Source organism: Cavia porcellus, unplaced genomic scaffold (genome assembly GCF_034190915.1).
Source record: "Cavia porcellus strain 051 isolate PalLab524CR breed Dunkin Hartley unplaced genomic scaffold, mCavPor4.1 scaffold_2, whole genome shotgun sequence".
NCBI classification, from domain to species: domain Eukaryota; kingdom Metazoa; phylum Chordata; class Mammalia; order Rodentia; family Caviidae; genus Cavia; species Cavia porcellus.
The window spans coordinates 112,153,454-112,181,107 of record NW_026947485.1 but is presented as its reverse complement, the minus strand read 5'-3'; the positions used below and the strand labels follow the sequence as shown (position 1 = coordinate 112,181,107).

Below are 27,654 nucleotides of genomic sequence, written 5' to 3'. Positions count from 1 at the left end.
GTTTGATTCCTGTCAATGAATGCTCTACCTACCCCGATGTCTTCAAGATTTTTACCTAATTTGTCTTCAAACAGATTCAGTGTTTCTGTTTTAATATTTGGTTCTTTGGTCCATTTAGATTTTAATTTAGTATATGGTGATAGGCATGGATCTAGTTTTAGTTTTTGACATGTGGAGAGCCAGTTTTTCCAGCACCATTTATTAAAGAGACTATCGTTCTTCCAGTGAGCATGTTTGGCCCCTTGATCAAAGATAAGGTGGTTGAGTGTGTTTGTAGTTGTGGTTGTATCTTCTAGTCTATTCCATTGATCTTAGGCTCTGTTTTTATTCCAGGACCACGTTGATTTTATTACAGTTGCTTTGTAGTATAACTTCAAGTCAGGGATTGTGATGCCTCCTGCCTTGCCTTTGCTGGTTAGAATTGCTTTTGCTATTCTAGGTCTCTTCTGGTTCCATATTAATTTTAGGATTGATTTCTCTAGATCTATGAGGTATGTTGATGGTATTTTCATTTGGGATTGCATTGAATCTGTATAACAGTTTTGGGAGAATGACCATTTCACAATATTTATTCTTTCTATCCATGAGCAAGGGATGTCTTTCCATTTTCTGAGATCCACTTCAGTTTCTTTTTTCAGTATGTTATAATTTGCCCTGTGTAGATCTTTTACTTCTTTCATGAGAATAGTTCCTAAGTATTTCATTTTCTTGAATGTTAGTGTGAAGGGTGTAGCTTTTTTATTTCTCTCTCAGTGATTTTATTGTTAGTGTATAGCAATGCTATTTATTTTTGAGTATTGATTTTCTATCCAGCTACATTGCTCAATTTAGTTATTGTATCTAGGAGTCTTTCAATGGAGTTTTGGGGGTCTATATGTAGAGTATCATGTCATCTGTAAATAATGATAATTTAACTTCCTCTTTTCCTATCTTTATCACTTTTATTTCTCTCTCTTGTCTTATTGGTCTGGCTAGTATTTCCAGTACTATGTTAAATAGGAATAGTGATAAGGGACATCCTTGTCTTATACCTGATTTTAAGACAAAGGCCTTCTGTTTTTGGCCATTTAATATGATACTGGCTGTTGGTTTGTCATAGATGGCCTTTATTATATTGAGGTAAAGACCATCTATTCCAATTTTCTGTAAGGTTCTTAGCATGAATAAGTGTTGGAGCTTATCAAAAGCTTTTTCTGCATCTATAATCATGTGATTCTTACTTTTGGCTTTATTGATATAGTGGATTGCATTTATTAATTTACATATGTTGAACCATCCCTGCATGCCTGAGATGACTCCCACTTGGTTGTGGCTTATAATCTTTATGATTTTCTGCATCCTGTTTGCCAATATTTTATAGAGCACTTTTGCTTCTGTGTTCATTAGGGAGATTGGCCTGTAGTTCTCTATTTTAGTTGGATTTTTTTCAGGTTTTGGTACTAGAGTAACATTTGTTTCCAGGAATTACTTAGGAAAAATTGCTTCCCTTTCGATTTCATTAAAGAGTTTGAGGAGTGTAAGCTTTAAGTCTTCTTTGTACTTCTTGTAGAAATCTACAGTAAATCTGTCTGAGTCTGGGCTCTTCTTTGTAGACAGGGACATAATTACATTTTCAATTTCATTAATAGAAATTGGGTTATTCAGCAGCTTTACATCTTCTTGACCTAGCTTTGGTACTTCATATGTTTCTAGGAATCTGTCCATTTCTTCTGTGTTGTCAAACCTATGAGAGTAGAGGTTTTTGACAGAGGTGTTGATGATCTTCTGTATTTCCACAGAGTCTTTAGTGATTTTGCCTTTTTCATTACTTATTGCATAAATCTGAGCTTTTTATTTCCTTTTTTAAATAAGGTTGGCTAGGGCCTTATCAATTTTATTTACTCTTTCAAAGAACCAACTCTTGGATTCATTGATTCTTTGGATTATTTTCTTAGTCTCTATTGTATTAATTTCTGCTCTAATTTTTATAATTTCATCCCTTCTTTTGGTTTTGGGCTTGACTTACTCTTTTTCTAGATGTTTGAGATGTAGCATTAGGTTGTTTATTTGTATTAGTTTGGTTTTCCTGATGTGGGAACTCAGTGCAATAAATTTTCCTCTAAGGATTGCTTTCAATGCACCCACAGATTCCAGTAAGTTGTAGTTCTATTTTGGTTTGCTTGTAGGTATTGTTTAATTTGTTCTTTAATTTCCTCTGTGACTCACTGATTGCTCAAGTGTATTATTCAATTTCCAGGTGTTTGTGGGGTTTTTGCAGTTTCTTTTATCATTAATTTCTAGTTTCATGGCATTATGATCCGTTAACATGCATGGGATAATTTCAAGTCTTTGCATTTATTTAAATATGTTCTGTGAGCTACTATATGGTCTATTTTAGAGAATATCCGATGTACTGCTGAGAAGAATGTATATTCTGATGTTGTTGGATGGAACACACTGTATATACCTACCAAGTCCATTTGTGCACAATTGTGATTTAGTTCAGTTATTTCTTTGCTGATTTCTGTCTGATTGTTCTGTCCCTAGGTGTCAATGGTGTGTTAAGGTCTCCTATTATAATTGTGTTATTGGTAATTTGATTTTTCATTTCTATTAATACTTGTTTGTATAACTGTTCACTTTGGAATTTGGTGCATATATATTTAAGATTGTTATCTCTTCCTCTTTAAGTATTCCCCTAACCAGTATGTAGTGACCTTCTTTACCTCTAAGGATCATGCTTGCTTTGAAGTTCACACTATCTGCAAACAAAATAGCTACCCCCCCACCTCCTTTTTTTTTTTTTTTTTTTTTTGGTTCCTGTTGCATGAAGTATTATTTTCCATCCTTTGACTTTCATTCTGTGAGTTTCCTTTTGGGTTAGATGGCTTTCTTGCAGACAGCATAAGATTGGATGTTGTTTCTTGATCCATTCTGCCAGTCATTTCATTTAATTGGTGAATTGAGACTAATTACATTAATGGTTATAACTGTTATATATTGGCTTATTTTTGACATGTTATCTTTCTGCTGTTACATCTTTATCTTTCCATTCTTTTTAGTTGTCTACCTTGCTTAGTAGTTTTTTCCTATGTATCTAGACTGTCTTTCAGTATTCTTTTCAGGGTTGGCTTGATGATTGTGAAGTTCTTCAGCTGTTCTTTGTGATAGAAGTATCTTATTTCTCCATCCATTTTGAAGGACAGTTTCACAGGGTACATCAGTCTAGGTTGAAAATCATTTTCCTTTAGGATTGAAATACTTCACTCCATGCTGTTCTTGACTTCATTGTTTGTATTGAGAAGTCTGCTGTGATTCTGATAGGCTTTCCTTTATAGATGATCTGTCTTTTCTCTCTGACAGCTTTTAATATTCTATTCTTATGTTGGATTTGTAGGATGGTGATTATTATGTCTGGGTGCAGTTTTATTTTGGTTATGGCTATTTGGAGTTTTATATGCTTCACTACTCCTAATATCAGTTTCCATTCTCACATTGGGAAAATTTTCAGCTTTTACTTCTGTGAACAGCTGTCTTAGTAACTTTTTACTTGTTGCTGAGACAAAATACCTGAAGCTTAAGTTGGGAAAGGAAAGGTTTGTTTCTTACAGTTTTTGGAAGTTTCAGTCCACACTCAGTTGGCTCCAAGGCAGGCAGGCATGGCTGGGCCTCCATTCATGGTGGCCACCAACAGCAAACAGCAAGCAGGAACCAGCAAGGATCAAGACACACCTTCCTGCCATTACATTACATCCTGGATCCATTCCTTTGTGGGTGGAGCACTGACACCATCAATCAAAACACTAGACAATGAACCAATCACCAATACACAATGCAAACTCATGAGGCCTGGGGGACACAGACAGAAACTATGACAACAGCCTCTTGATATTATTTGTGTTGTTCTCTTCATTTTCATTTATCCCTATCAATCTTATATTGTTTTTCTTTGCATCATCTTGCAGCTGTTGAACTGTTATTTCCTGATTCCTTTTTATTTTTAAAAGATCTTTTCTTTCCTGTTCACTAGCTGCAATCTTGTCTTCAGTGTCTGAATTTCTATCTTTGCTTTCATTGAGTTGGTTTTGACAACTTTTGATGGAATTTTTGATTTCCTGTATATCTCTTTGCATCTGCTTCATGTATTCTGTTTTTTTTCTTAAATTGTTCATCCAGGGATTCTATCTTTTTGTTTTGTTCCTCTAATTTTTTTTAACTGTGTCTTCTTTAGATGTGTTCAGCATCTCTTTCATTACTTTTATCATTTCTTCTTTTACCTGGTAGATTATTTCTAGTTTGAATTCCTTTAAAGATTCCTGGAGTTGCTTCTTTATTTCAGTTGCTATTATTACAGATATTTTGGGTGTATGGCATATATTTTCTTCTTTATACATGGCTCTTAGACTTTCTTGGGATGGGCTGGATGATTGAGATTGCATTTTGGTCTTTTGTTTTGTCATTTTCCTATATTTCTGTGTTTCAAGTGTTGTTCCAAGGCTTCCCCTGGGTGTGCTGGAAATCACCTCCTACGCCCTCAGCTCTTGGGACTGAATAGAGGTTGCTGAGCATGGTCCACTCAGGCCCTCAGGCCCTCCTGTGCCACCTTCAGTGTTCCAGGTAGCTGAGCAGGCACCTACCCACTGTGGATGATGGACTAAAGCTCTTCCCAGGCAAAGACCAGTGCCCTCGAACTTCACCTGCTCTCAACTCCTGTAACTCAAGAAGGTCACTGAGTGTAATCTACCCAGGCCACAAAAGCTCCGTAGGCTAGTCTACTGTGGCTGGGCTCTGGGCAGGTCCTTGAGCTCTGGGAGCAATGATCTTAACAAAGTCTATGGGGGCTCATGTGGACTCACTCCAGCCACCAGCCGAGTTTCCCAGTTTGGGAGCGCATTATGGACTTTCAAAACCAGATAATAGGAAATCAACAATGGCTACCATAATGTCTCTTGTTCTCTTCAAAATGGCCGTCCATACCCTCACATATATTGAAATCAAATAACATAAAACAGGCTAGAACCAATCAAAACAAACAATAAAACTATTATAAGACTTCAAAACAAGATGATAGGATATTAGCAATGTCTACCATGTTTTGTTTTCTTCAAAATAACTGTTCATGTCATTACACATAATAAAATCAATTTTTGTAAACTCTTTAGGAGAAATTTTAGGCATGTATAAAATTATGCATATCCTTGCTGAACTAGAAAAAAAAACAAAACAAAACAAAAAAAAAATGCATGTAAAAACAGAAACAAAAGAGACAAATAACTAACAATAACAGAAAACCCAAGCAATAAGACTATATCTTTCTTTTTAAAAAGGTGGTAGAAACATAACAAATGTTATTAATTTGCTTAGTTATCTTCAAATGAGTTATTAAGATTACCAGATATAGATATATGTTCATTAGGTAGATTGGCCTATAGTTCTCTTTTTTTGGTTGAGTCTTTCTCTTGTTTTGACATTAGGATAAAACTTGCCTCCAGGAATGTGTTAGCCAGAACTGTTTCACTTTTAATTTCATTGAAGAGTTTTAGGAACACTGACATTAAGTCTTCCTTGAATTTCTTGTAGAATCCAGCTATGAATCCATCAGGACCTGGGCTTTTCTTTGTTGGTAATGTTCTAATTACATTTTCAACATTAACTGAAGTTGGATTATTCAGCTGTCTTACATCAGCTTTGATAATTCATGTATTTCAAGGAATCTATTTCTTCTGTGTTATTGAACCTATGTGAGTAAAGGTTTTTGAAGTATGTATTGATGATCTTCTGTATTTCCACAAGGTCTCTAGTGATTTCATACTTTTCATTCTTTATTGCATGAATATGAGTTTTTGCTTTTCTTTTTAAAATAAAGTTTGCTAGGGGCTTATCAATTTTAATTATTATTTCAGAGAAACAACTCTTATTTACTAATTCTTTGTATTGTTTTCTTAGTCTCTATTGCACTAATTTCTGCTCTGATTTTATAGTTTCCTCCCATCTTTTGGTTTTGGGCTTGACTTGTTCTTCTTTTTCTAGATGTTTAGGGTGTAGTATCAAGTTGTTTATTTTTGTTTCTTCTGATTTTCTGATACAGAAATTCAGTGCAACTAATTTCCCTCTGAGGACTGCTTTTATTGCAACCAAAAGGTCCCGAAAAGTTGTATTTGTATTTGAATTTTTGTGTGCTTGTAGATATTGTTTAATTTCTTCTTTAAATTTTTCTATGACTCATCAATTATTCAGGAGTATATTGTTTAGTTTTCATTTGTTTATGGAGTTTTTGCACTTTCCTTTCTCATTAATTTCCAGTTTCATGGGACTATGATCAGATAATATGCATAGGACCATTTCAGTTCTTTTGCATTTAGTTAAGCATATGGTCCCATGTGAAGCTGAGAATGTCCCATGTTAGGCTGAAAAGAATGTATATACTGTTGTTGGGTAGAACACTCTATACACATCTGTTAAGTTCATTTGTTCACAAGTTTGATTCAGTTCTTTTATTTTTTTGTTGATTTTCTGACTAATTGATCTTTCTTTTTGTGTCAGTGGGTGTTAAGTTCTCCCATTATAATTGTTTTGTTGCTTATTTGCTTTTTCATTCCTGTTATTTGTTTTGCATGGCTGGGTGCTCCAGAATTTTATGCATATATATTTATAATTGTTATCTCTTCCTTTTGAAGTTTTCCCCTAACTAGTATGTAGTGACCTTCTTTATCTCTTTTGATAATTCTTGGTTTAAAGTTCACGTTGTCTGTTAGCAGAATAGCTACTTCTCCTTTTATTTCAGTTACTGTTGCAGAGTATTGTTTTCCATCCTTTGACTTTCAATCTATGAATTTCCTTTTGGGTTAGATGAGTTTCTTGCACACAGCATAAAGTTGGATGTTGTTTTGTGATTCATCCTGCCAGTCTTTATTTTAATTGGTGAATTGATGTCATTTGCATTAATGATTATAAGTGATATATATTGGTTTATTTTTGTCATGTTATCTTTCTGCTGTTGGTTCTTTAACTTCCCGCTATGTTTAATTGTTTGCTCTGCTTTGTGGTTTTATTCTGTTGGTGTTATTGAAACCATAGTCATTTTTATGTGTATATAGAACATCTTTCCCTATTCTTTACAGTTTGTTTGGTGGTCATTCTTTATTGTTGAGATAATTTATTTCTCCATCAATATTGAAAGATAGTTTTTCAGGGTACATCAATCTGATTTGGAAGTCATTTTCTTTTAGGATGTGAAATACTTCATTCTACGCTGTGACTGTGATGGACTTTTCTTTATAGGTGGTTTGTTTCTTTTTTCTGACAGATTTTACTATTCTGTATTTACGTTAAATTTCTGGATTGTCAGTTATTAATTATTGCTTGTGTTGAGAAGTCTGCTGTGATTCTGATGGGCTTTCCTTGATAGGTGATTTGTTTCTTTTATCTAACAGCTTTTAATGTTGTGTTCATATATTGAATTTCTGAGATGTTGATTATTATATGTCTGGCCATAGTTTTATTTTGGTTATGGCTATTTAGAGTTGTATATGCTTCACTTATCTGCATGCCGGTTTCCTTTCCCTTGTTTGGGAAATTTTTTGCTATTATTTGTGAAAATAGCCTTTTAATACCACTTGTGTTACTGCTATTTTTGTTTTCCCCATCATTCTTATTGTTTTTCTTTGCATCACCTTGCAATTGCTGGATGGTTATTTCCTGATTCTTTGTTATTTTTAAGAGATCTTTTCTTTCGTGTTCAATCTTGTCTTCAGGGTCTGAAACTCTATCTTCATATTGTAATTCTTTCTTATGTTGTTTACTTACAGTTTCCACTGTTTTGCAGTGCTCCTCTATTTTTTAACTATGTCTTTTTTAGATGTGTTCAGCATTTTTTTCATTATGTTTATCATCTCTTCAGGTAAAACTGACATATTATTTTGGATGAGTTGTTTTACAGCTTCATGGAGCTGTTTTTTTTTTATTTCAATTGCTATCATTTCAGAAATTTCAGATGTGTAACTTATACTTTCTTTCATGTCCATGTCTCCTAGGCTTTTTGTGATAAGTTGGATGTTTGAGATGGCATTTTGCTCTTTTGTTTTGTCATTTTCCTGTATTCTCCTGTAGCAGCTTAATGCAAAATTTCAGTTGTTCCCTGGCTTGAGGATGGCTGTTCAAATTTGAGGGAGTTTCCCCAGCTGAGTGGTTCCTAGCAGTACTCAGAAAATTCCCAATTGGGGTGATTACATCAAGAGGACCTTCAGCAAACCTGCATGTGGCCAACTGAAGCTCACTGGCTGCTTGAGGTTGTTGGTTGGGTCTCTACCAGGTTCTGAGAGGCATACCAAAGCTGCACAGCTAGGTGGAATATGCTGTATAGGCCTTCAGCTCTTTCAATGTGGTGCACAACTTGGTGCACAGTGGTTCCCTGGTTGTTTTGGAATCTTTATTATTATATTCCTTTGTGTAAATTTATTTTTGCCATGGCTATTTTGAGTTCTATATGCTTCCTTTATTGTATGTCAAATTTTTTACCCATATGTGCAAAGTTTTGTGACAGTACTTCAGTGAAGACTTTTTATGGCCTTTGTGCTATCTCTAATTTTCTCACTGAATCCAGTAAGTCTTATGCTTTTCTCTTTTGCTTAATTTAACATATGTTGAATTTGTTTTACATGGTCCCTTGCTATCTTTAAGAGATCTTTCTTTTTGGGATGACTAATCATGACCATGCTTCTAGGTCTGATATTGTATATTTGCCATTGTTTGATGTGTTATGTATACTTTCAATGGAATTTTTAGCTCCTGTATATGTGTCTCTTGACTTCCTTTTCTCTATTATGCTGAGCATTCATGGTATGCATCACTTTCCTAAGCTTATGATCTCTTATTTTCAGGATAGTTCAGTTATTCTTTATGTTTGTAATTTTCAGATTCTCATTCTTTCCCTTTCAGTCAGTATAATGTTACATCAGGCTTTGTGGACAAATATGATTCTTCTTTGAATAGCTGAATTACTGTTTTTAAAAATCTTCTTTCTCCTTCCAAAGGATCTGACTGGCTTAAAGGGTGCAAATAAAGACAGGAGATGTGAAGTGAACATAAAAATCCATTACTTCACCAGCTTAGGTGTAATGCTCAAGTCAGATTTAAGTGAAAAGTGATGGGCTTCATTTACCCACACTGAGTGAACACTTCATATAAGAATTTGATGTTAGATACTGATGAAAGTTTCTAAAGTAACTTCACCTGTTTATAAAGGCAGTATTTTATATGCATGTTTTAATCATATTCCAAACTCTTTCCAATTCTTCAGGATCACCCTGTGACCCCACCTTCATCCTGGGCTGTGCTCCATGCAATGTGATCTGCTCCATTGTTTTCCAGAATCGATATGATTACAAAGACCAAAAGTTTCTTACATTGATGAAAACAGTAAACGAAAATACGAAGATTCTTAGCTCCAAGTGGATGCAGGTGAGGTTAACATACTTTTTTTCTGAAAAAAGGACCTTTCCTCTTTTTTCTGGTGCATTCTATTTTGCAGGTTATCTCTTCACTGTTTTATTGCTACCTTTGCTATACAGAAAATTTTAAAGTTAATATATTCACATTTGTTGATTTGTGCTATTATTTGCTATGTTGCTGGGTTTTATTTTGGAGGTCTTTGCTTTTGTGTACAATTTCCTGTTTTATCAATGTTTTCTTAGAGAAATTTCAGGTCTTTGATTCATTCTGAGCTGATGTTACTCAGATTGAGATGAAGAGTAGGTGTATGGTTCTCCCATCACCATTTTGTCACATCAGAAATAATTACCACTGTAATGAACAGCAGCTCAGTAGGATTTTAAACTCAGCACCAACAAAGAATTACTAGGCTAGAGTTTAAGAAAGGAAGACACTTTATTAGTAATGAGGAAAATACAGAAAACAGAATGGGGCAGAGAGTTCTGGAAAGATATATTTGCCAGGACCTTTTTCCCTGCCTCTTTTTATCATGTGATTACCCGCTGTCTCTCCCTCTTCCCCTCCCCCAGGTGGGTAGGTGGAACTTGTCACAAACTGTCTGGCTCTCTGGGCTGTCACTGGATGGATTCCAGGCCACAAGATCTTAAGCAGGCACTTCTGCTCATGTGCACATGTTTTTTCAGTGGGTTTTGTTTTTGAATATTGTATGAAAGATTCTTATTGATTTTTCATGTATGTACAAGAAGTCTTTGTGTATACTATTGTTTTTGTGTTAGGTCTTTACTCTGTTTATTTTATTTATTTTAAAGAGAAAAAGAAAAAGAATCATGAAACAGAGCCTCAAAACAGGATTAGAAGACTGTTAAAATAGCTAATACATTGCAGATTGTTGTCTTCATAGTAGTTATTCAGAGTACAACATATAGGCACAATATCTTGTCCAAACAACATTAGGACAAACTTTTCTTTTCTATGAACTAAGAGAAATTAGCTATAAAACTACCTTGCATACACCTACTTTTATTTTGCGTTGTTCCTTTTTACTTTCTTCATCATAGTCTATGTTTTCTTTTGAACAATTCATCCCCAAATTAAAATATCTATTGTATATTTTGAATCTTTACTCATTTGGTTTCTCACACTAGTGAAACAAAATCATATTTACACATATGAGTCTGATTTATTTGACTTACATGTAGGATCTCAAGATGCATCCACTTATCAATAAAAGCCTCCAGTTTTCCCTTCTTTATGACTACATAGTACTCCATTATATAAAAAATCATCTTTTTTATCCATTCCTCAGTTGATGTGCATCTCAGTTGTTTTCCCCTTTTTGGTTTCAAGATAAGAGTTGATTGTATGTTCAATTAGAAAGACTTTTTCATTTTTGCTTCATGGGATAGTTTAAAGAACATTGTTGTTCTTTAAAAATCTGGTAAAATTTAATACTAAGTCTGCTTAATCCTGGACTTTTCTTTTTTGGAGACTTTATTACTGCTTCAACCTCATCAGTTTTTAATCCACTTAGGCTTGTATGCATTATTTAAGTCCAATTTTGATGGATCATACATATCTTAAAATGTATCCATCTTGTCTGAACTTTATAATATTAAAATATAGAATTTCAAAATTTCTATAATTTTATATACTTTCTAACAATTCTGTAGATTTCTAAAAAGTAATATCTTTTTTAATATCACTGTTTTCACATAATTTTATTAACTGAGCTCTTGTCACTTTTTTCATTTGTTTGGATAAGGCTTTGTCAATATTTTATTTCCAAGGAACTAATTCTTTTCATTGATCTTTTGCGTCCATTTTAGTGTCCATTTCATTCATTTCATCTATTTTTTTCAACCTGGTGGTTTCCCATTGGTTTTTTTTTTTCTGAGATCTTGTGATACTTAGTCATGTAGGCATTTATGGTTATAAACTTGCATCTCAGAACTGTCTACTTTTCACCTCATATATCCTTGCCCTATCACTTGAGTCTAAATATTTTTAAAATACCCCTGACTTTCCAGTGATTCAATGATCATTAGAGTGTTTTATTCTATGATTTTATATTTTATGTTCTTGTTGATTTCTAATTTTTTCCAATTTTGATTTGATGAGATGTCTGTGATTATTTTAAGTGTTTGTGTTTTTTAAGATTTGCCTTGTGGCCTACCATATGGTCTATATTGCAGAAATCTTCATTAGCTTTTGAAAACAATGTGTTTTCTGCTGTTATTGGATGTAATTCTGGACATGTCTGGTAAACCCCATTAATCTGCACTAAAGATTAGCTCTAATATTTCTTGATTTTTTGGATGGGGTCTGGATGACTTATCTATTTTTGAGTAGTATTTTGAAATCGCTCACTGTTTTTGTTGTGGTATCTTTTTGTCTTTTAAGTAAAGTACTGTTTGTGTAATAAAATTGGGTAGCTAATGCTTTATATAAATAATTTTTCTTTGTCTATTATTGACTTTATCAATATGTAGTATCCTTTTTATGTCTTCTAACTAATTTTGATTTGAAGTTTACAGCTTCTTTTTCCTGGTTTTCAGAGATTGTTATTTTCCATCCCCTCATTTTCAGTTTGTATATGTCTTTGTGGGTAGAATATTTCTTGAAGGCAACCTATAGAAACATTTTTCTTTAATCCATCTTGACAGTCTGTATCTTTAATTGTTGTTCAGTGGCATAGTATCTTTCAATCATACTTGTGCTTAGATAGATCTGCTGCAGTGCTCACAAGCAGGAAACAGTCAAGGCAATCCCTTGGATAAATGAAAGCATCCTAGACACAACACTGAATGGCCACAGAAAATGTAATATGCACTTAATAGTTTAAGAGTAATTAAACAAAAATGACAAAATACAGCAATAATAAAATAAAAAATAGAGGAAGAAAGGATGGCAGCAATGATGTAAAAGAGGGGAGAAAAGAGAAGGAAATAGGCATTTTAATAAATGAGAAAGAAGAGAAAAGTCAGCAGGATAAAGGGAAAGAGAAAGAAGACAGGAGAATTTGTCAGACAATGAGAATTATGTAATCTCTCAGTATAATTAATTTACATTTTCAATTTGAAAGTGCTGTACTTTTTCTATCTTGCTTAATAATTCTTGTTAAGTGTTACATTAAATACGAGCAGAGAAAATGCACATCTTTTTCTTATTCTCAACCTTAGAGAAGAATAGGTTTTCTCCTCATTCAGCATGATATTTGTTGGTTGTGACTTTTTCACATATACTTTTTACTAATTTGAAGTACATATCTTATATATCTAATTTGTTGAAGTTTTTTCATCATGCAAGGATTTAAATCATATTGTGTGTGCTCACTGCCATGTGGTTTGTGCTTTATTCTGCTTAAGTACTGTGTCATGTTTACTGACTCCAGAATGTTGAACCACCTTCATGTCCTTATGGTGAAACTCACCTGATCCTGCTCTATGATCTTTTTTATATACTGTTGAATTTTCTTTATTGGTTATTTTATTGAAAATTTTTGCCTCTGTGTTAATCAGATAGTTAGTCTTTAGGTGGTTTTGATCCATGGTAAATCTAGCCACATAAAGAGTCTAACAACATTCTTCGCATTCTAATTTTTCAAACAGTTTCAGAAGGATTGGCATACAATCTTCTCAACATGTTGAATTTAACTCTACAACAGTGAGATCTGGAGGATGTTTAAATAGCAGTTATTAAACAACTTCTTCCATTTCCTTTTATCTGTGTTAAATTTATTTAGGTTTTATAGATTCAGGAATTTACCCAATTTTGTCTAGGTTTCCAGATTTCTAGATATAATTAATACAATTTGTAGTATTTTTTTTATTTCTGAAGTTTTATCACCTGACAAAAACCTGAACAGGTCCTTCAAAAGGAGATGGGGAAGTTTGAGTAACTTGAGCCATAGGACAAATTGTGAGTTCATTGACTTCTATCACTGTAAAAAGAATTTTCAAGACATGTCAATAAGAGGCACAAAGAGGCTCATTTGGCAGAATTTAAAATGTACATATGAGTGAGGTGCATTATGGTCAAGGTTTAGTGGTTTATGTGTACTTGGAGGTATGCTCACAGCAGGTGATCTAAGATGTCTATTCCTACGATCTGTTAGGTTGACCTATCTGGTGATGTATGTTAGAATGCAAATAGTTTACATTTGTTTGAAACTGAGATATGCTTTATTTAAATGGGGCAACAACCATGCAATTTGTGAAACTATTGGGTTCAATAAAGTGAAAGTGAATTGATTTTTCTACAAATGAAGAATGATGATCCATTTATTCTTGAAAAACATGAACTGAGGCTGTTTGTGCTTGTGAGACTTTGAGTTACTTTGGTTCTCCTTGATGCTGTGGGCTTTATCATGAACTTTACCTGTTACGAGTCAGCATGACTTTAGCTTGTTGTTTCTTCTTACTCGACTGCCATTCTTCTTCTTTGCCACAGTAGTTAATGACTGTGTAACCACATCAGTGACTTGATATACCCCATGTTGGAGTTCTTTTAGCTTCCTCATAATGTGAGGAGCTGACTGCTAATGAAATATGAACCCAGAATAATTTGGCCTTTTCTAGACTCCAATATTGTAAACACAAATAGTGAGTTCAGTCATACAAGTATTGTAATCCTCTTTCTAGTTTTCCTCACAATCCAAAAAGTTATATTTGTAATCTCAATGAGGTGTTATTAGAATCCTAGCAAGTTAATTCCAATCTTCCACCACCAATCCAACCCATGGCAAGAATAAAGACACCAAGACATATTCCAAGAGCAGCCAAAGAGTCCTAAATCCAATCCTCATGAGGAAATGCAAACAAAGGCCTTGATCCTAAGCCTCTCTCAGAATTTATGAACTTGTGAAGAAGCGGGGTAGCTAAAGGATGAGTGATAGTGAGGATGATGGGAATTACGAATTATTTGAGTAACTTGAGCTGGTTGGCCAGGTGCAAGATTGGCTTCTCTTTAAATTGCAGAGATAAAGATATGCAGAAGGATCAATTTACATAATCCAACTAAGGTAACAGTGGAATTGTTTTGGGGGGCTATGCTTCTGTTTCTGATATGCAAACTCTTATGCCCTGGGGAGTCATAGTCTATTATCTTGAGGCTGTACCCAGTTGACATTCCTGGAGCTATTTGCTCTAATGTTTCACAGGCTCAATTCTGTATTGTGGAGAACACTCTGCTAGGAAACAAGACTGCCTGTTGGATATAGATATTACATATTAGCACTTCAGCTAGTCTTATTTGCAGTGCTTAGAGCCAGTTGAACACAGAAGGAAATACCCTAGCCAGCTTTTTACATATCAGTATAAGGAAATGAGTCTGCAAATAATCAAAGTCACAGTAATTGTTTTGGATTCAAAGGAAATCACTGGAGTTGTCTCCCGCACTCCAAGTTTAAATATGGAGTGTCTCTTCAAGGCAGTGTTGGAAAGCTGTTGGATTTTCATCAGAGCCATAAGTGATGATTCTTAGCTTATCATAATTTATAACTCAGGCAAGCCCTTACACATACCTGCTAATAGGGCCTAGAGGAACAAAACCTCCATTTAGTTTCCCCACTCCCAGTGTTATAAACCCTCTGGAGCCCTTTTGGTGTCCCAAATAACACATTGATCAGCTAATTACCATCAGGGTCAGTCAAAAAGACATCATCTTTGGCCTATCTTGCAACCCTTATAATTCTCTTTCTATTGCCATTCAGCAAGGAACTAGAATGAACTGGACATCTTGTCAGATCAGATTTTAAAAAAAATGGCAAGTTATGGAACTCACCAACAAACTGCTCATGGTTCTCAAAGAATTTTTTCAGTTTCTCTTTGCACTGTTGGGTATGCATGACTGGAAAAGGACATGAACTTGAATACTACTATCTATGCCCACACTTCTGAAAGGGATAGATTACCAGAAGGCTTAGATGTTGAGTTCTCTTAGTCCTGGACCTTAAGGTAGACAATCATACATAGTATGAGGTGAGTTCAGGAGGATGCCTTTGCCTCCTGGAGGCACTGATGATGCAGCTTGGTAAGGAGGTAGCTTATGTAAGAAAGGAGCTGACAAGAATAAGTCTTCAGTGGCATAAACTGAAGAAAAGTTTAGTTCTATGGCAAACATCAGACTCTAAGTAGAGGGTCAGGGATGCTTGGGCACAAGACACCTCTGAGCATTTCCCCTGCCCCTTAAAAAGGCTTTATTGGAAGTATGCTGTTATACTTGAGACAGTCATTTGAGGGGCCTTGTTTCTTGAGCACCAAGAAAGTACATTAGCCATCCCTCTTTACATAGAAATACACAGTATTTTTTTTCTTCCAGGGATCAAATTCACACCAGTGTCTAAGAAGGCATCAAACTGGGGAGTCAGGTGATATAGATGAAGTTACCATACCATGGGTCTGTAGGCAAGAGGTATAAAAATTAGCTTGTAGTAAACTTACAGTGTACCCCCTTGGGTCAGTCCATGACTTATGTATCTTCCTATTGTCCCCTTGTAAACCTGAATTCCATGGAGATCTTGGGAACCTTACTGGGCATCCCCTGGGTCAGTCTCTGACTTGGTCAGCTCTAGGGTGTCCATGGTAAATGCATTGGGATTCAGAGGCCAGATGTCTCTGACTATGCATGGACACGAGTGTTACTTCATTTGTATCTTTGGACCCCTCTATTTGATCACAATCAGTCTTCCAAATAGGAGTCCTTGTACTGCATTCCAAAGTGGGTTGATACCTCTAGCCAACTCTAAAACCACCTGTGTAACAGTGTGCTTGTGTAAAGAGGGCTAATTAGCACATCTCCCTGACAGACCTCAATAAAAACCTGACAAGTATTTCTGCAGAGGTACCTCTTGGGAACACTGACTGACAGATGGGAGGGATTTGACCAGTTGTCTTCAGTTATGCCCCATTATGAGGGGTATGGGTCCTCTGGATCTTAATTAGTTTTTCCTTATCATTACAAGTAGGAAAGGTGAAACTTGCTCCCTTGCAAAGATCTGAGGAAAGTCTAATGGGTGAGAAACCCATTAGAGAGGTAAGTGGTAGCTTGAGAACTGCAGATAGGAAAAGAGATGCAGAAACTGGGGAGATCACCTGAGGCACTATTAGCCTAGACACCCTGCTGTTACCAGTATCACAGGAAGGGCCTAGCTTTAAAAATTTGATTTCTTGTGCAGTCTCCTTTACCCCTCCCTAAATTTTTCCTCTGCACTGACTTCCCTGCATTCCTGCTGATTCATGTGATGAAAGGATATGAGTTTCACCACCAGATAATCCCGACCCAAAAGTAGTTACCATATTGTCTCTTTCCTTGAAATCCTTGAGTACAACTTCGTATACTGTAGCATTAAGTATATCAAAACAGTGTAAAACCATTTAAGAGAATGACAGCATTACAGAGTATTTAGAATCGACTAACAGAAAATGAACAATGTTTTCTGTATAATCTCCTTGTCTTTAAAAGGTTTTTGCTTATACTATCGTACATAATAAAATCCAATAAGATACAACCTATTTAGACCATTGGAGACAGAAGAACAAAAGCTAGATGAGACTTCAAAACAAGATGATACTAAATCAGTATTACCTATTAAGATGTCATTTTCTCCAAAATAGCTGTTCACATTTGGTTTTACTCTCTTCCAAAAAAGCAAACAAGAATCGTGGGAGCAATGAAACCCAAAATGTGTAATAGTCATTGTACAAAAGAGAGGAAAAGAAAGTGCTCTAAACTATATAACTGCATGTATTTTTAAGTGTATAAGATAGAAAATGATATCACTGAGTTTTATTGGATCATTGAACAGACTGTTTGCAGTATCATTGTTGGAATGTCCACTTTACAAGCTTTAATTTTGTGACTTGAACAATTATTTCTAAGATGACAATATGTAATCCATTAACTAGTGATTTCCTTCCTACTGTTCTTTTGTTTTTCTATAAATCTGTATAACTTGTACCCTTTCTCTGCTTTTTTTTCTTTTCTCCTTAAATAAAATTTAAAAAAAAAAGAAAGGATATGAGTTTCCTAGCAAATCAAATCATCACAGTGACAAATCACTTATCAACTATAGCTTACATATCATTTTAGACAGGAAAATAGACTTGAAGCTAAGGTTATCATATGACTACTTGAACCAAAAATGATGGAGGAAGGAAGAAACTTAGTAGTAAAGAAGCAACCCTAAGAGGCCCAGGAAGAAATAGCTGTGGACACGGAAAAGGACTGGGACATTCTTAGGGGAGAGAGGAAGAGAAAAAGTAAATCTGTGAGTTCTTTTTGGTTTGAGTCCATAGAGTTCACCAGGTCCTGAGGATAACATCAGTTATAACCTGAATGACCACTTAAATCTGAATGGCTAAGGAAATGTTCCCTAAAAGGGGATCTGGGACATCAAAAGGATTGAGTTTATGCCCTTCAGTTTTGAGACAGTGAGGGAAAAAGGAAAAGAAGATCAAAAGATCAGTTTAGTAGACTTCTCTTAGGGTAAAGTGTTTGGAACTTGCACATGTATATGCATTTAGAGGTTGATTTCTTAGCTGTAACCCAGAAATTGGTTCTCTCCACTGTGTCTCAGTATGGGGTTTCTCATATTGGTTGCATGAGAAACCTTGCTAAGACATTGGTTAGGAGCTTCATCCTTATTTTTGTGTCTTCCTCGGTAAGTAAGATTTTTGGATTCCCATTTAGTACAGGGACAGGGTGTGATTCTAGCCTAAAAAAAACACCTAGTGAGACCACTGTGCATCCTGGAGAGTCCCTTTGGACTACTCTTTTCAGTATGGTTAGAAGGAGCAAATGCCTTTAGACCTTCATTCCTTTTAGAAGCCTTTTTCTAGAAGCTTGAGAGATTCCAGATACTGAAAAGCAAACCAGAAGCTGTAGGGGTTTATGGCAATAGAGATGGTGCATAAACAGAAACCTGAGAGATGCATGAAACTCTTCTTGCTCCTGGTGGATGGTAAAATTTTCCATTCCATGGCTTCATTATCTTTTCATGGGAGTTTTCTTTTCACATGGCAGATACTGTGCTGGAATTTCAAGGTTACACTGAGTGACCAAGGACACAAAAAGTAGTAAAGAGAGGCAAAGACTATAAAATCTGCCACCAAAGGGCCTGAGCTCCTGGCTATGCTGGCTGTGAGTTCCCAGATGGTTTCCTGGGTTATTATGCATGATGAACAAAGAAATGGACATTGCATGAGACAACAAGAAAAAAATAGTAAAGTTTAATCATGTGACTCAGTGAGTGGGCTTGTATTACTGAAAAGAAAACTGCAATAGTGATGAGAACCATTGGTTTTGGAATATAAAATGTTGTGCTGGGCGAGGATACCTCTAGGGGCTTCCAGAGCATTATTGGTCATATGATGGATAAGGTGCTGAGTCATGTCCTCTGTGTGTATTACTCATACCCTTTTCATAATTCATTCCATTATAACTGTATGTATGAGATGAGGTCAAAACGTATGAAGCTTCAATGAATTCTAGGTGAGGAAAGGTTACTGTAGATCATGCAGGAACCCATAAATTCTGGTTTGGGATTTTTGGAATTTTCCTGGGTAGGCTCAGGGGCCTTTAATTTTCTTATCTCTTCTTGTAGGTAGTAAGCCTTAGGACAAAAGTTGAGGGATAGGCCTTGGGATATTGCCCTAGTTCGGGGGAATGGAAGGGTGTTCCAGCAGCAGCTGGAAAGGAGAGGAGCACTAACTGTTCTATCTATATTTGTGGGGTGCTAAAGTCTCCAAACATTGTATTAGAATCTATCTCTACCCTTAGCACTAATGGTTTCCTTATGTATTTGGATTGTTCTGTGTGTATATATGTGTGTGTATGTTTGCCTTATATTCTAATTTAATATTCCCCCTAATAATATATAATTAAATTCTTTATTTCCTTTTATAGCTTTTGATTTAAAGTCTGTTTCAACTAATATGAAGATAGCTAGTAATAATTTTTATTTCCACATGTGTGATATGTCTTTTTTAGCTTTTCATTTTAGTTTATATGTATCTTTAACGTTTTTATATGCAGCATGTAGTGAGGTCTTTTTTAAATTCAGTCATTTTTTTCTCTTTGTTATGTTTATTTACATTCAAGATTATCATTGATAAATATGAACTTATTTCTGTCATTGTGTTAATTTTACTATGATACATTTATACTTCTTTTTCACCTCTTTTATTATTTATTTTCATGACTTGGTAGTCTGTGGTATATTTGTACAGTTATTTTTTGTGTATTTTGGTGTAGATATATATAGTTATTTAACTATACATATATAGTTATTTATTTTGTGATTTGGTAGTTTATGATTTTATGCATATATACATATATATTTTGTTTTCACCTCTTTATTTTGTGTCTTGATAGTTTTATGATGTACTAAATTCTAATTCTCATGGACTTCTGTTTTGTTTATCCATTAGTCTAGTGAGTATTGCATGGTTATGCTTTTATGGTGCTAATTACTATCTTTCCTATATGTTGCAGGACTCCTTAAGTATTTTCTCTAAGTTTGGTTTGATACTGATGAATTTCCTTAGAGTTTATTTGGGAAAGACCAGATTTTTCCTTCAGTTTTAAGGGATAATTTTGCTGAGTATTCTGGAATGGGAAACCTTTTTTCTGTTTCATTCAGTGTTTGGTATCTATCTTCCATCTTACTATTGTTTTCTGATCCATAAAGTTTCTACAAAAAGGATAGCATGGGTATGATATGATCATCCTTTTGACTTGACAAATATCTCTTGTGATTTTTTAGGATTATCTCTTTGTTGTGTGACTTTAATATTTTGATTACATGTTTTTGTGCTAGCCTGGTTTGGTTGATTCTAGTGGGGGCTTTGTGTTTCTTGGTTCTGGATGTCCATATCTCTTTGAAGGTTGGGAAAGTTGGTATCATCATTTTGTGAAACAATTTTTAAAACCTTTTTCTTTTCTTCTTAAGTTTCTGCTATACCTCTATTTGGTCTCATCATTGTACTCTGTCCCACGTGTCTTATAGGCTTTCTTCCTTCTTATAAATACATTTTCTTTTTTTACATTGGCTGTGTTAAATTTTGGCCCTTCTGGGGCCAAAATGCTTCCACTGCTCAATCCAGTCTGTTGCAGAAGGTCTCTATTGTGTTTTTCACTTTACTGATTCAAGGTTTTAGTTTCTAATTTTTTGTGGTTGATAACTTATTGGTGAATTTTTGATTCACATATTTTGTATTTTCTCATTGCCTTATGTTTTTTATTACATTCTTTTGTGTCCCATTGAATTTCCTTAGAATCATTATTTAAAATTCTTTGTCAAGGAGTTAATGAATTCCCTTCAAATTCACATCTCTTTCTGTAGGTTTTTATCCTTTGGCACCATCCTGTTTGCTTTTATGTTTCTTGTGTCCTTACAAGATGCTTGTGCATCTGGTGTGGTGTTCACTGTGCCACGAAGAGGAGTCCAGGCAGTAGGGTGGGTGGTGGTGAGACTTGTTTACAGAAAACGCAGTTCTATGGTTTGGGGTTGATTAAGACATGTTTACTTTTTGTGCTCAGGTGATGCATTCATATACTGGGTTTTGGCCAGAAGGCATTTCAGTTTCTAAGTAATAGACATGGGGAAATTTTGAGCTGTCTTTGCCAACCAGAGTCAAGGAAGTGGGGAGGAGGCCTCTGTTAGAACATGTTGCAGTAGTGCCATTGCTGGCTGATTTCTAGATCTGCAGAGCTCTGCCAAGAATTTGAGCACATGGGCTATGATGAAACTGGGATTTTTATAATGGTCATTATATTCTCAAACTTGTGGTTGAGGATGAAATCTTCCTCTATTTCCAAGTGACAAGCATAGGTAGGTCTCAAGCTTGTGGCCATGGCAGCTTCTGCTCCTGAAGTTGCAGAATGTTAGAACGTGAGGGAACTCTTTTCTACTTCATGATTTGCTCAAATCCCATCGTCTTTTGGCCAGGACCAATGTTTTCCTGCCATCACCTAAGCCATTAATTCATGCTGTCTTTGAAAACATAATGAAGAATCAATGAAAAAAGAGAAATGAGGTCAAAATGTTTTTATAGAATACAGAAAATGTATGAGTTTGAGAAATTGTTATCACTTTGGATATTTGGGTCATGATGTTCTCTATAGAGAGTTAATATATATTTGCAATAGAAATAATTCCTGATTATATACATGTTTTAAAGTTTATATTTATGGTTTTAATTTCTCCCTGGGGCTTCCTACATGGAACATATATTTTCACTAAAATTTTTACATGTTTGTGTTTTCTCTTGTAGGTCTACAATAATTTTCCCAAACTCATTGATTATCTTCCAGGAAGTCACAACAGATTTGCTAAAAATTTTTTTTATCTTAGAAATTATATTTTGGACAAAGTAAAAGAACACCAAGAATCACTGGATATTAGCAATCCTCGGGATTTTATTGATTGTTTCCTGATCAAAATGAACCAGGTAAGAGGCAAATATCAGTAGAGTTTTTGATTTCTTGCCTGTTTGGTGCTGACTTGATTAATTCTTTTTTTTTTAAACTGGGAATGTTTAAGTGATTAGAGCACAATTGCTTGGTAAGATATTTGGAAATGTATTGTGTGCATAAAAATGCTCTAAACATCCTGAAAAACAATATTTTTTTTTAATTTTGAAGGAAATAAAACAAAACAATAGAACAGAACAGCAAGAACAATACTGTGTTACAGAAACAAGAACAAAGGAAATTCCCTATATTCACTATATTGCATATTGTTATCCTCTAAACAGATACTCAGATTACCAGCCCCAAGTCTGTAAAGCCAACCAGTCAATATAAGCATTAAGTTTTTTTTTTTTTTAACTCAGTTGTTATCATCCCTGTCTGTGTTCCTCTGAATCAATTGGTTGCCTACACAGGGGCTCTTCTTGCCTCCCAGTCTACATGCTGGCTGGCTGACAGGAATTGTGGGTTGACTTCTTGGTTCTTTTCCTCACTCACATGACTGCCACTGGCTCATAGGAAGGGCATTCTGATTTCTTCCTGAAAAAATATTTTTAAGTTATTTAGAATACATTGACCTCATTGTTTGGGTAAAAATAATCTAGCTGAGGAAAAACAAAATATACACCTGATTCTCTGAGACAGAGTGACAGACAATTAACTAGATAGATTAAATAAAAAAGACAAAACACTAATAGTTAAATTCAGAAATGAAAACAATAGCATCCCTGAAATTGACACAATTTGTAGCCAAGTTAGAAAATATACAACATGTCATTACATGAAAGTGGACTTCATCCTTGCAGAAAGTGTACAGGAGAATAGAAAAGAAAGATTACACTTAGCTTGACTTTCTGCATGTCCCACGGGTGGAACTAGACCTTGACAGTGGTAGACAGGAGAGTTAATTTCCTATAGGGTTATGTATAGGGTAATGAGTGATCATAGGTGCATTATAAGAAACAGCACTTAGATAGATTAGCAAAACTTTAATTGAGAGTAACTTCAAATGAATTTGGACAGACAAAGAGTTAGAATTGGTGTCTATCAGCTGACCGGTAAGCAGCAACTGCGATGTCCGCACACAATTTATTGTAAAGACACTTCATTCCCTTTGACATTCCTTGGCCATCTTTGTCAAAACTAAATTGATTCTAAATGTGAAGGTTTCTTTGTGGACTTGCAGTGCTGCCTCATTAATCTATAGTCCTGTCACTGTGTCAGTAATACAAGATAAGGCTTATTTACTACAGGTTTGTATCAAATTTTCTTTCTAAGGAGAATGGATTATAAGACTTTGTTGTTGGTTTTCAAACTGTTTTGGTGATTTCTGGGTCTTGAGTTTCTATATTAGGGTTGGGGTTTGAGTTGACAGGGTTTGCATTAAATCTGTAGATCACTTCAAGAAGTATTGTTATTTAGGAATTTTAGATAATATTCATATTCCTCACAGTTAACATTATTAATGTGTAAACCGTAGGGAAATTCATTAAAAGTTTTCTAGAACTACTGGTTCTCTTATTTCAACAATTTTGCATCCTTCTGTGAAAGCCTATCAAATACTACATTAATCATATACTTCTTCACATCCTTCTTCCACATCTCATCATTTAGTAACCTCCATCTGCTTTTTTGTCTCTATGGACTACTGTGCATAAATCATATCTAACATATATGACCTGTGCTTCTGCATTCTTTCTGTTAGTATAATGGTTTGAATGTACAAATGCATTGTGCCATGTTACAGGGTTTTGTGGGGCTTTTGTAACTGATTAATTTTTAATTTTATATGCACATGTACCACAATTTATAATTTTTCGTTGAATTTACCAGTGGAGTTGTCTGATCTCACATCTTCCTTTTATGGAAGTTTATGATTATAAATTCAATGTCTTGACTTGTAGGTGTTCAAATTTTCTATTTGACCTTGAGTCTGTGTTGGTAATTTATATATTTGTAGGCAGTTTCCTATTTATGTAGATAATCCTATTTTTTGTAGTACTATTCTTTGAAGTATTCTCTTATTCTCCTTTTTACTTCCGCAAAATCAGTAATTATGTCACAGCTGTTGTATGTTTATTTATTCACTGATGTCTTCTCTTTCTTAGTTTAATTGATAATTGTTTTCAATAATTAATATTTGTTTTCTGTGATTATTCTGTTGATTTGCATTTCTTTTCGGTTACTTTTTTCTGCTGGTCTGAATTTGTTTTCTTAGGTTATAGGTTACAAAGTCACATTGCTGCCTTAAGCATCTTTCTCTTTTTGAATATGGCTATTTATAGCTCTAAATTTTCCTCTAAAAATATTATCTGCTTAATGACACCATTTTGTTATATTGCATTTTGATTTTTATGATATCTTTTATCCCCCTCTTTTTTCAAGTGATTTTGTCTTTAACTCATTGGTGGGTGAAGAACATAATATTTAACATCCAATTTCTTTTGTTTCTGATTTCTAGGTGCATCTCATTGGTATCAGAAAAGACACTTTGCATTATTTTTGTGTTTTAAAAGCATTTGTGAGAAAAACAGGGCACAGCGGTACATATCTATAATGTCACTATTGGGAGGCTGAGGCAGGCAGATTGCTGAAATTTGAAGACTATTCTGGGCTACGTAGTGAGTTCAAGGCCAGGATCAGCCTCCCAATACTGAAATTATAGATATGTACCGCTGTATCGAATGTACAGAGTAACTTCTATTGTCCTATCTTCATGTTTTGTCTTCATTTCTTCTGCTTGTTCATCTCTGATGCTAAATCGTTCAACAAGTTAATTTCTTTGACCTATTGTATTCTGAGCTCAAGAGTTTTGCTTCTTTTTTATAATTTTTTATTAATATTCTCCATTTTTCATACTTTAGGTCTTGATTTTCTTTGTTATTTGATATATTTCTTATAAGAAAGAAATACATTTTTTATATTTATCATTTTTATATGTTGTTTTCTTCAGATTTTGAGGCTGTATGAGACATTTAACATAAAGATTTATCTAACAGTTCATATATGGGTGACTGGTGTCCAATTACATTTTAAATTATAAATTAAAGCTGATTAATTTTTAATTTTATGTTGTGTAATTTATGGATGAGAACTGGATTTAAATATATTGTAGTCTATTAGTTCATGGAATATGTTCTTTTCTGTCTTCAGTAATTACCATGGTTATTCTACAAAGGCAACAGTAATCCATTTATTTACTAACTTCCAAGTGATTTTCACAAAACATGCATTTGTTGTTATCTGTGATCACTTTCATCTCTGTTCTATCTGTCACATGTCAGTGAGACTTATGGAGATTTCTTTAAGCTCTTGCATTCAATAGAAAAGACAATGTCATTCTTTATTAAAAACTTCTAACTTAATACCACTGGAGAATTACTTAAATCCATGAAGACTGAAACAAAGACTAAGCTCTGTGTTAACTATTAACCATCACAAGGTCCAAATCTGAGTTCTGAAGTGAGAGTATCCTATTGATCAGCACAGTGCCCTGTCCCCAAATCTGCCTTCTTCAGGACTGAGGAATGATGACAGAAAGTCAAATAGGAGGAGCCAAATTTTATGAACAGAATGATAGTTTCTTAATCAAGTACTCTGTAAGACGCTACAAGTGCAGGCCCCTATAGTCACAATGCCATTTCTTCAAATGATTTGTGATGATAACACTGGCTTTGGTGGAAGGACCAATTGATGAATATTTTGATCAATCACATTTGGGAAATCACTCCAATAATATACTATAACAATGTCAATATTTGTTCTATGTTGGAATGTGTGTTCATTCATATAGTTTTCCTTTAATTTCTTTTAGCACTTTGGGTGTGTGTGTGTGTGTGTGTGTGTGTGTGTGTGTGTGTGTGAGAGAGACAGGGTCTCGCTGTGTAGTTCAGGCCTGCCTTGATCTCACTATGTAACGCAGACTACCTTCCAAGTCAAGGCAATCTTCTGGCTTCAACTTCATGAGTGCTAGAATTACAAGCAAACGTTATCAAACCAGCTTCTGTTAATACTTTTTATAAGCCTAGCTTAGTTATAATAAGCTATGTATCTGTGGCCACTAAATCTATAGGGCAATGAACTAATTCTTAAAATTTATTTGAAAACTGGAAGCAATCATAATGATTTATGAGTACGCTGCTTCAATATAATTTCAACTTGACTTTAGACTTCAGAGTCATTTAATTTGTTATTTCTGACAGAGGAATTGTCTTTGTTTAGAAAGTACAAGTGTTGAGACAGTTGAGTTTATTTTAGTGATGCTGATTATATGGTATTAGACCTATTGCAGGTGACCTGAGATTGTAAATTCACCATACTGAGTGAAAGACTAGCCAGAAAAATAGTACCATTTTATATTAAGGATCTATTCTGCTCACTATTTAAGTTGCTGTATTGATGTCTATTCTGTTTTTACATCATCTTCTCAGTCCTAAATTTTACCCTTGGTATCTCATTACCTGCATTCTTCTCTTCATTCCATTTGACAATGTCTTACCTTCTGTTTTCTTGATTTAGTATCTCTTCATCCTATGCATTCCTTTTCATTCCTCCTCTTTTTCCCTAGACCAAAAATCCAGTGGTCTCAAGTTTGCGTTAAAATCATGCAGATTCATCAGATCCAGGCAAACCTGTTTCCACTCACTATGAGTCTCTCTAGGTTTTAGTATTTGAATATTTTCATCTTCATAATGGGTCTGAAGGTATTTCTCAACCCATAGAAAGTTTTGCAGAGAAACATGATAGCAAACTCCTGAGTCAAGCTTTTACCATCTATCATGGCATAGTACTTGCTTTTTATTTCCTTTTTTCTTTTTCATTAGTACCGGGGATTAAACTCACGACCGCACACTTGCAAGGCAGGCGTTTATGCCACTGAGTTAAATCTCTGGCCCTTTTTTATTTCTTAATAAACAGTGTATTTATGTAATAAGAAAAAATATGGTTACTTGTGGTTTAAACATATTGGCTTCAGTACTAAAATGAGTCTTGTGGTGGCCCATGTCAGAAGTAATACAGAACATTAGAGAGTCAAGGGCCTTCCATTTTACTTCAGCATTTTTAGGATAGAGGTCTTTTTTTCTATGTTAAAGCCTGATGTTCCAATGTAAGATCTGCTGTATCTCCTCCCTCCTCTTTATGTTTTGAGTAAAAAGAAAAAAAAGAGAAGAAAATGGAGCAAATAAGTTTCTGTCTAACTTTTTTTAGGAAAAGTAAAATGTTCCATTGCTCAACTAGGTCCAAAAGCTCTCACAGATAGAAATTTTAGGGAGGTATGACATAAGGTGTAGAATTACATGTGGTATCCTGCCAGCCTCTGCCATGCTGTACTCTAATATTCACTCTCCAGGTTTTATATTGATCACTTTTGTAACATTGTGGGTGATATGGGATGACTGTAATGACATATGCTGACAAATAACTTGTCAGATAATAGAATCAAAATATTCCTAGGAAAAACACAACCAATGCTTGGAATTTACTTTTGAAAACTTGGTATCCACTGTAACTAATTTGTTTGTTGCCGGGACTGAAACAACAAGCACAACACTGAGATACGCTCTTCTGCTCCTGATGAAGCACCCACATGTCACAGGTAAGACAGTCTTCATGAGAGATGATTAGCAAGTGAATTTGAAGAGATTCTGGGGAGATATCAGTAGTGTGTTCTTGTTTGTCTTAGTAAAGCTTTACTATTTAATCTTCTGTGATCTCAGGTACATTCTGTCTACATTTGATGATAGGATTACAGAGGAG

The 27,654-nt window shown here is 34.8% G+C and overlaps 1 protein-coding gene across 2 annotated transcripts in view; it reads left to right on the top strand.

Moving 5' to 3' along the window:
* Positions 1-27,654, top strand: part of LOC100716044 (cytochrome P450 2C25-like) — a 45,724-nt gene that overhangs the window by 6,880 nt on the left and 11,190 nt on the right. For both annotated transcript variants that reach the window (XM_063233831.1, NM_001278754.1), the window contains exons 4-6: positions 9,278-9,438; positions 21,702-21,878; positions 27,352-27,493. In XM_063233831.1, the coding sequence (XP_063089901.1) occupies positions 9,278-9,438; positions 21,702-21,878; positions 27,352-27,493 (480 nt within the window). The remainder of the gene's footprint in view (positions 1-9,277; positions 9,439-21,701; positions 21,879-27,351; positions 27,494-27,654) is intronic.